The 10,135-nt window shown below is 39.5% G+C and overlaps 2 protein-coding genes across 3 annotated transcripts; one reads left to right on the top strand and one right to left on the bottom strand.

The window, feature by feature from the left end:
* Positions 1 to 866: 866 nt before the first annotated feature.
* On the top strand, positions 867 to 5,588 carry LOC306713327 (catechol O-methyltransferase domain-containing protein 1-like). Of its 2 annotated transcripts, none has more exons than XM_079182983.1 (7): positions 867 to 1,003; positions 2,320 to 2,444; positions 2,578 to 2,683; positions 3,382 to 3,500; positions 3,993 to 4,047; positions 5,004 to 5,137; positions 5,232 to 5,588. In XM_079182983.1, the coding sequence occupies exons 2-7, from the start codon at positions 2,340 to 2,342 to the stop codon at positions 5,382 to 5,384; spliced, it is 672 nt and encodes a 223-aa protein (XP_079039109.1). In that variant the 5' UTR covers positions 867 to 1,003; positions 2,320 to 2,339; the 3' UTR covers positions 5,385 to 5,588. The 2 variants fall into 2 exon arrangements, with proteins under 2 accessions (XP_079039109.1, XP_079039108.1); XM_079182982.1 differs by lacking the exon at positions 867 to 1,003 and adding an exon at positions 1,327 to 1,470.
* An 89-nt stretch (positions 5,589 to 5,677) lies between these two features.
* LOC306713326 (non-selective voltage-gated ion channel VDAC2-like) lies at positions 5,678 to 9,777 on the bottom strand. Its single transcript, XM_079182981.1, has 9 exons — positions 9,644 to 9,777; positions 8,965 to 9,036; positions 8,786 to 8,835; positions 8,087 to 8,239; positions 7,952 to 8,004; positions 7,622 to 7,849; positions 7,369 to 7,519; positions 6,611 to 6,668; positions 5,678 to 6,523 (listed from the first exon to the last, which is right to left on the bottom strand). The coding sequence occupies exons 2-9, from the start codon at positions 9,029 to 9,031 to the stop codon at positions 6,432 to 6,434; spliced, it is 852 nt and encodes a 283-aa protein (XP_079039107.1). The 5' UTR covers positions 9,032 to 9,036; positions 9,644 to 9,777; the 3' UTR covers positions 5,678 to 6,431.
* Between the last annotated feature and the right edge of the window lie 358 nt (positions 9,778 to 10,135).

The raw sequence follows: 10,135 nt of genomic DNA, 5'->3' as shown, positions 1-10,135 counted from the left end.
AGGCCATTAGGTCTTTGATGCTTAATGTATCAAACCAGAACTATCTTTTATTAAAAAGGTCAACCAGATTATCTACATGTGAATAAACCAATAAATATATTGAAAAGGAGAAACAAAATGTTGAACATAACGTACTTTTCTATCACAAAATGAGATGCATTTATCAGTCAAATACCAAACTGTTTTTGTCGTCTGTGTTATTTACTGGAGACAAAATGTGAAACATCAGCATGAGTGAGCTTCACTGCCTTGACAACACTGCCCCTCTCTGTATGAAAACATGTATTACAAGTGCTGACCTATTTATTTCATTTATAGTAAGAAGTGCAATGTTTTATCTTAATCCTGATATATAGTCGCAGTTCTTCACAAAACTCCTTAACATCTTTCAATAAAAATAATGTGCAACTGTGTCTGTTTTACTTGTGTTTCTGAGAATACATAGGGTCAGCAGAAATACATTCAGTCAAGTCTTTATGTAGATTTGAGCAGAAATCAATACATGTTAAACTTCCATTTTGTTGCAGCTTTATACATCTATTTCACTATATTGCAGAGGGAATATATTGCACTTTTTACTACAGTAAGACAGCTGTGACTATTTCCTTTGAATATTTAGACACAGATTAATGTTGTTTACATGTTAATGAATGCAAAATTCTGCATAATAAAATAAATGCATGAATAGTACTTGTACTTTTGAAACTTGCTTATTTTTGCAGATGATGTGTTTGCACTTTTATCCAGCTGTACTTTGACTCGTAGCAGATTACACATTCACACGTTGGTCTCGAATACTTCAGTCTACCATTGTTGCACACATTACACCATCATCGGAACTTGAACGCAACAGTGGCATGGGCGTCTGTTTCACAATCCTATCATGAGACAGGCTGCAGGTCATATGACTGTTATCTCTGCATGACTGACCGAATCATTTCTGCACAAATTCATTTGGGCGCACACTCGGACGCAAAGCAACAGTCTTCTTAGAGGCAACTTGGTGAGTAGTTTTTTCATAAAACAGTTTTGCAGCTACGGGTGTGTTTTGTGTCTCAGCTCTGCACGGTATTTGTTTTTCATATCAAGAGGAGTTTGTCTATTTAAATCTGAATTCGACTCATCACCTTTTTTCGTGTGATTAGCTTTAGTTAAGAGTCGCTAAACACACAGCAGCAGCCATAGTCACATGGTGGTAGCTACACTTATATAATACGCCGTAAGAAACGCAACAGAAGTGTCCATACTGGTCAAAGAGATTTCATCAGGGCGGCGCTTCGCTTCTATTCGCAGTATTACGGTACAGCGCTAAGCCAACACGGAAGAGCTTGAGCTGGCTGGGATCACGATTATTGTCGTGTGGTAAACGCAGTTTTGTCGTTTTAATCATGTCTTTTCGGAACATTTCTAAAGAGGCACTGGCTGGATCCATCACACTGGGAGTTGTGTTGCTCGCCGGTTATTTCTTCGGTAAGAGAGAAGCCATAAAGACTCGACTTTAAAGCGTTATAACGTCGCTACTACACCGGATTAGTGCGTGTACCAGGGTGGTTTGAACCACTAGAGGGCAGTGTTACAGAACATATCCAATCTCTGGGGGTTTGGGGGTTTAAAGGATCTACACAGAGGAATAAAAATAATTTGTATTTTTGCCTGACAGAGAAAATTGACATCAGGCAATAAATATTCTCCCTTAAGTTTTGTCTGTGTGATAATATTATACTATCATTCATTGTGGCTTTCTTTATACGTTGATGTATTAATATGAATGTCGTTATTAATAGTTGAACTAAACATGTATGCATGATTATGTCAATCCCATGTTTCACCTCATACAGTATGTTTTATATGCTGTGATGTGTGCCGCAGTATTACCCAAGAAAAAGTTTACAGATAAAACCCAGTACAAAGTCCCCGTCTACTCACTCACTCATTCATTCATTCATTCCCTTCCAGCCTCTATTGACCCTCAGAACGGCAAACAAAACTGCAAAGCCTTAGATGTAGAAGCAGAGAAAACGTAGGGACACAAACAGAATGTGTTAGTCGAGACTGATTCATCGTGTTTCCCTCAAGATGTCAAGCTATACCGTCTTACAATTTCCAGTCTTCATTTCTTTATCTGGATCCGTTGCTGCCGATGCAATAATTGCATTTCCCCACAGAGACCATTTAAGTTTAACCCAATCAAATAACTGCTGTACATTAACAAGACCAGACGTCAGTTTCCTGAAAGACATATAAAAACGGCATAATCCAATGGCGTCATGGTGCTCTTAAGGTCCTCATAATTGTTTCATGGTTCACGTTTGTCCTCAGGGAAAAAGAAATCTTCCAGAATGAGCATCTCCAAAAGTCACTGCGGGGGGAAAGACGACCCGCTGCTGCAGTACGTTCTCAATAACTCCTTGAGGGAGCATCCGGCCCTGAAGAAACTCAGACTGGTGAGCACGTCTTGGTGTCCGGAATACAGATGTGCTCTGGCACAATTAAGCGCTCGATGTCATGAGACGTAATCCCGTTTCGCCGAGTAAATTGTTCAAACTAATGCAACTGGTTTCCGCTCATTGCTTTCAGAGGACGATGGAACACTCCTGGAACATCATGATGGTCGCCTGTGAGCAGTCGCAGTTCATGGCCAATATGGCAAAACTAATCAAAACCAAGAAAGCGTTAGAGATCGGTAAGGGCCTCATATCTAGTCTGTGAAACACGTACGCCTCGAATCACTTCGATTCCACGATCCTTAACCTGTTCAGGGACTATGAGTATGAGTCTGACTTTTAATTCTGGTGTAGTTAGTCTCTTTTTTTGGTACTTGGAAGTATGTTTACGTATTAAAATTACTCTAATATATACATTTCTTTTGAACAGACACATTTAGTGCACTTAGGTTATGATGAACTTGTACACTCTAAATGTTTTTATACATCTATAGTGTACGGGTGCAAATATAAAACATCTACAGTGTGCATATAGAGATGTTTTATGTTTTCATCTTGATGCTTTTGTGGGGGGGGGTTTTCGTACATTTTGTCAGTTTTATGCTCTTGAGCTGAGGAACTGTCATTTCATTTTGAAATGAAAAAACAAAACACTTGAATCAAATTAAACTGGAGACGTGTCACAGTAAATAAAGACCTGTCCCTTCATCGCGCTGCAGTGCTGTCACAGCAAATACATTTCTTGTCTGAAATCTTTTGTCGGGCACACGCACACATCTGAAAAAGCTGATGAGAAACACTACACTTATGTGTGGCCAAGAAACCAGCTTTTCCCCCCACAATACATCCAGCTGGGAAAATCATGTTTCTCTATTGCCGTATCACGCCTACGGAAAACAGGTTTCTTAGATGATATCTAATATCCCTCTCATTGCAGGAGTGTACACAGGTTACAACACGCTGAGCATTGCACTGACTTTGCCCGACGATGGCGTTCTGGTGGCCTGCGACGTCAGTGAAGACTACACCGACATTGGCAAACCCTTCTGGAAAGAGGTGCCGTTCTCATCCATGTTGAAGCGTTGGTCAAAACAATGTCTTATGGTGGAGTTCAGCCAGTATGTGATGAGGTGACGACTTCAGCGTGTCAGTCTTTTGCGTAAAAAGATGACATCTGGACAAGTCTGCTAAGTGTTTTAATAATCTTAAAACTAATTAGCTTTAAAATGATTTGCATCAATGCCGATTTCAGAACTTAATATCATGATTTTGAAGTTTTTTTATAAATCAGTTAATATGCCTGTTAATTTTGTTATCTTGTGTACAATATGTAAACCTACAGTCAGCTGTATCCAGACTTATATCACCTTATCTTATTTAATTCATTCAGAAAATAGTATATAGTCATATTTGCCAACATTATGCATGTAAAAACAGTCATAAAAGTCACCATGATATGCTGCAATTCGTGATTTCTCATCTGTCATCAGGCAACTTATCTGCTCCACTTTGACTTTAGAAAATATTCTTGTTTCTTTTTGTTTACAGGCCGGAGTGGAGCAGAAAATTGATCTACGCATACAGCCAGCACTGAAAACGCTAGGTACACTAATACATCTTGTTCTCAAATTCAAGACATTCAAGCCTGAAATAACACCTCGCAATGGGGTTAATATAATTAACTATTTTCCAAAAGTTAAAATATCTTCAAATAGCCACACAAAAAGTGAGATTTATTTATCTGAAATCAATTTTGTGATTGGCTGATTTTTAAAAACTGACAGCTGACATCAATTTCACAACAACCAGCTCCAACATAACGAGCCGCAGCGTTTTAGCTAAACCCGTTGTTATGAACACAGGTGAGTTCACCTAGAAAAAGCAGCATGCTGTAATGTTACCTGAACGTAGCATAAATAATGGCTGCAAACGTTTTGGTAACTTACCAGGGTCTGCAGCTCATCTCTTTCTCCGTCGCGGTCCTTAAACATTCTTTCCGAATCAGTCGAACAGGAAACACGTGCGAGCGTCGCAGCTTCTGAAGTTCCGTCAACTAGAATCAACTTCGCGTGACGTTACGTAATCAGGATCACATGACCGTGTATGTGTGTGTGAGTGCGTTACTTTACTAACCACTGCCAGTATACAACATTAGTGATTCAACTTGCATAGTAGTAATTATTAAATTAGTAAGATCAAATAAAACTCATTATTTAATCAAATTATATCACCAAAGATCTGCTTTGATTGGTGAATGTTTCATTAAACTCTAAAGCTGGGTTTGTTTTTTAGACTAATTTTTAAACTTTTTCATATTTATAAAATGAGCCAAAAGGAGAATGATTTTCATATTTTCTTGAATTTTTTTTAATTACCTTATTTCATTTTATTAGATATATAAAATCTGAGACAGTCTTTTTAAATTAGTTTCATATCCAGCAGTGTGAATACTTTTGTCCAGACGGAGATGGACGTTGGGTGACAGATACAGTACATTATAATAAAATGATAAATATAACCTGAAGCATAATGTACCTCTCTGTTCCTTGTTTCTTTCAGATGATCTCTTGTCAGATGGCCAGGCTGAAACATTTGACTTTGTCTTCATTGACGCAGACAAAGTCAACTATGACAACTACTACGAAAAGTCTCTCCAGTTGTTGAGGAAAGGGGGAATCATTGCCATCGACAATGTAAGGGCTACCTCATGGATACATATTTGAGTTCTTGCAGTAGGATATTTAAAACGAGCTAATCATCCCAACGTTGTTTTTTCTGCTCCTCCAGGTGCTGTGGGGTGGAAAGGTGTTGAATCCGACCCCGGGGGATGAAGACACTGTGGCCATCGACAAGCTGAACAAGAAGTTGCACCGAGATGCTCGAATCAACCTGAGCATGCTCACAGTGGGAGACGGGCTCACACTAGCTATCAAACTATAGGCCAGACGTCTGCTAAGTGCAGTGAGTCATGGGCTTTGGAAGGTAACTCTGTAGGTCCTTTTTTTTTTTTTTTTTAAGTTAGATCAACTTTTATATGAGAAATGTGATGGTAGCTAAAACATGTAATATCCTCATTGGTTTTACAGTTACAAGGAAAAGTTTGAATGAAATAGTGAAGATATTTGATTAAAAAAAACACTGCCCATGTCATTTGTTTTTGTCGTGCATACTTATTGATTTCGTATCATTCTCCATGCTGTGTAGCTAAAGTGTTGTGTAATCACAAGAGAGGATGACGGTTGACTTCAGGACTTTATTGCAAAGGTTAGACACACACCAACACACTTCCTGATTAGTGTCACAGTCCTCAGAAATGGGAAGAAAAGTGGAGGATTCACTCTGATATTCTTTCACTCAAGTCACACTGAGGAAAATAAAAATCCATTTTGCATCGTCTTGCAACTTAGAAGAAGGTATTCAAGGTAGCGGAGGTCTCTAACTCGTCACACAGCACAATTAAGCCTCTAGAAAGATAAGTGAAGACGAGCCACTACATTGGCCTCGATCTCGATAAGCATAACTTGTTGGAGTAAACCCTCCAACGGGTAGACCATCACTACTAAAATACAAATAAAATGTGCAAATAAAACAAAGGAGGAAGAGCTTAAATAAAGATATAATCTACTGTGCAAATTAACAGCTCAGATTTACATTCTACAATATCACACTTCAGCAAAAATAACAAGGTTTTGTTTTTGGAAACCATTCCATGTTGCACCCAGAGGAGGGTTCACTATCGAGGATAAACTGGAAGTAACTGATAAATACATGTGATGTGAAACATGACTACCGGTAGTTACTGTCACAACAATAAAAAGGAGGCTGGTGTAATGGTTTCTAGTTTAACAGTGCTTGACAATTGGGGGGGTTCTTTTTTTTTGTTTTGGCTTCACCTCTTTAAAATATCTGTTGCTGACCAGACGGCAACACGAAGGATCAGATTCAGCTGATATTTCTCCTCCTGCTTTGAAAAGGCCGAGCAGATCCTCACGCCTCCAGCTCCAGGCCCAGGCCAAGTTTGTGACCACCGGCATTGATGCTCTTCCCGTCCACCAGTGCAGAGAGGATGAGTTTCATACCTGAAATACAAAAAAAAATGAATGAAAGTTAGTGAAATAAAACTATTGTGTTTTTGAATTGAATACGAGAGGAGAGGTGGTTCTTACCAGGCCGGAGAGTCTGGGTGTATCCAATTCCTACCAAGCTGGCATTATTCACCTTAGCCTGAAGAGGAATCATTCAATCATTAAACTAGTACAGCCTGCAAGGCTACACAAGCTTCTATTTTTATTATTCTAAAGTAACAATAGACCGTCTCTTCTGCAACCCAGCTGACACAATCATTAAGCTTTATGCAAATGAGCGCACGCAACGCAACAATGTCACAGATATGCAAATGACCGTATCTGACGTCCTACTTTAATTGTAAAAGAGTTGCACAGGATATATATACTGCATTCTGTTCTCCACAGTGACTTCTGTTGTTCCACCATCTGCCATTTCCGCTACTGGGACTAGTAACGGCAAAGAACTTACATTGAGACTCTTAGATAACCGGGGGAAACAAAAGCACTACCCTCTTCCTGTTTTGGTTGATGCACTTCCTTTGGCCTGTAAATTGAGCCATTCATTTTCCAGGGAAATCAGACATGAATCATTAAAGCGAGGCTTATATGGAACCAATCCAAATGCTGATGGAGTCATTGTACTAAAGCCGTTACATTGTGCAATCAACATTTACATCATAATGATGAGTTTAAGATTTGGATATACTTCAAATCTAAGTAAGCAAATTCATGACAAAAAGAAGGAAAAGTCAATTTCCTTGTTTTTTTAAATCCTTGCAAACACCAATCCCTTGTTCCTTGGGGGGAAAACATAACTTCCTTAAGGGAGGAATAAAGAAAATAAAAAAGACACGTACTGATATGGAGGCACTGGAGTCTAACTGGTATTTTGCAGCAATTCCAAAGCGAGTGCCGTTGCTGCCTGCAGTCCAGGCCAGATTCACAGCAGTCTCCAGTTGGTCATTAACCTTCTGGTAAATAGATCCACCAAACTCCGAACCGTCATTTCTGAGAGGAAAAAAAATAATGAGCACCATCGCATGTCAGTACAAGCTAATTGTGTTACGTTACTCATCTGGCTTGGTTCAAATGCTTGATGCTAAAACGTACACATTGGTGTGGAGCTGGAAGTCTCCGGTCTTGTAACCAACTGAAAAGTTACTCTGAGCCATCTTTGATTTTGCCGAGTCAAAGGTCATCTGGTAGCCGGCCAGCCAGCCCTCGTAGCCGGCCACTGCTGCTCCGTGGATCGTAGGGCCGGCGAAATCTAAATCCACATCAACACCGACATTAAGGTATTCCCTTTTGTAAGCAGTCTTGACCTTGCCGCTCTTCTTGCTGTTGAATTTAAAAAAAGAAACGTGAGGAAGTGGCGTCAGAAGGACGTACTGTATACAATGATAGCATGCTGTAGTTTTACGATTATAAAGTGTAGCTTACCCGGTGTTTGGCGAAAATGTAGTGTCAAAAGTAAGCTTCAGCCCTTTGGTGATCTAAAGAGGATCATTCCATCAGTCACACTTCATTTAGAGCTTAAGTGGGGTGATAAGCAACACGGCAGAGGTTTAAATTTACCTGATCCTCAACACAAATTTCAGTTCCGAGTGTGTTTTCCGTGGTCCACTTCTCTGTGAACGTCAGCCCGTACTCAGCCCACTTATACTTGGTCTCCAGGGCTCCGGTGACCTTGCTGGTGTCTACGTTGGATGAGCCGGACGTTTTAAACTCCTAAAAGGGGAAACAAGAGGAAAGTGATCAGACCTGAAAAAAAGTATAGCAAGACGGAGTAGTTCCCCCACAACAGTGGAGAGACTTAACAAATGGTGGACCGCGGGTTGAACCGACTGACCAAATACTGAGAATAAATAATATTATTTACGGAGAGTTGGGTTTTTTTCTGAAGGCTGCAGCTATAAAGACCACAGGCACAGCTGATCCAGATTAAAACAGAAATAGCTTTACTCCTCTGAGCCAATCAGATCAATAGTTTACCATCTCTAGCGCCAGACTAATCTAACCAAAGAAGCACTACACCTTGATCCTGTGTGGATCGATTTACAGGCGTGAGTCAGCTTTCTCCACTATGAACATTAATTAAAACCAGGCTCACCAATGAGTAGCTACACACTAACTAATGGCACTAACTGCATTCAAGCTAAAAATAAAGAGAAAAGCTCTGTATGGCACCTTTATTTTTCTTTTAGGAAGATTCTGTCTTGTTTTGATAATACCTGCAATGCACTGCTGTATATTTAAAGTCACAGCTGTACTCACCACTCCACTTGAAGACTTCGTCTTCACATCAAGCTTAACCAGTCCAAAACCTGCAAGGAAAGTGAAAGTGAGGAACTACTGAGTGGGGGTGGAAATGCATTTCAAAAACAGCTGGCCTATCCTCTGAGGGTCAATAAATACACACTCATAAAACTGTCTTTTATCTTGCTTCCAGTTACCATATCCCTTATTGAATATGTCCTTTGCTGATTTTCCAAGGTCTGCATATGTTGGAGGAACTGCCATTTCTCCTGTCACACAAAAAGAGAGAGTGTAAATGGTGAGAAACTGAAACGAAAAGTCAGAAAATAATCTCTAAAAACAGTTATAACGCCTTAAAATGTTTGCATTGTGAAACACCTGCACCAACTAATTTATACATATATATATATATATATATTAATTAACTCAGACTCATTAGGTCTCCATACTGTCAAGTCTCCTCTTTGTCAAGGTTAGACAACGAGGACGGTCCTCTTACAGTAACCAGAAACACAAGTAATATAAAGTGAGGACTAAAGGCGTGACAGCATCATGTAATGTCTTTCTCGTTGACATTACTATTATAATTCGGCAATATAAATATTAAAGCAGCCGTGTGTAGAATGTGACATGCATTTCCGTGACTTAAATACATACACAGTTGAGGATTGAATATACTACTTTTTATTATCTAAAAGGGAAACTATACGACCTATTACAGTGTCACTGCTAAAGCATTTTAAAAGGAGTATGAACACACGAGGGTGGTAGGGGACGGTTTTCTTGCTAGCAAACGGGACGTTTGATAACCATCCTCGACATTTAAACAAAACACACGTTGACCAGGATAGGTAATAAATATGGCCTGTTACTTACCGAGTATTACTGTTGTCGATTATGTTGCTGTCAACTTGTGAGAGTGGGCAAAAAGCGGTTTAAATATCGACGAGACCCGGTGTAGGACGATATGGAGGAGACACCGCAACCAACAAACACCCTCCTGACCTCGGCGCCGGAAGGACCTACGATTTAGTAGGTTTGTCTTGCGCCTGTCTGAAATACGAACGAGATGAGGATTTTTGTTATTTTCGGTCCGTTATTAAGTATTTGTTCTGTAGTTTGACAACAGCAGACGTAGTACTTGCAATTTGTAAGAGTCGGAATTTTTCATGCCAAATGTGAGCCGCCAGCACACAGGCAAATGGAAGACACCTATATTACCACTGAAACCAATATGCTAATTTTCGATCCAGTCTATAATGACCTTTTATATTACTCTATGATATTACCTAATTACCTTACCAATGCAAGGGAAATATTAAAAAAAGATACAATATTGAATTTAAACATATTATTAATATATTACAC

Source organism: Pholis gunnellus, assembly GCF_910591455.1.
Source record: "Pholis gunnellus genome assembly, chromosome: 21".
In the NCBI taxonomy this organism is placed as follows: domain Eukaryota; kingdom Metazoa; phylum Chordata; class Actinopteri; order Perciformes; family Pholidae; genus Pholis; species Pholis gunnellus.
The sequence above is the reverse complement of the archived record's forward strand: the minus strand, read 5'-3'. Positions and strand labels throughout refer to the sequence as shown.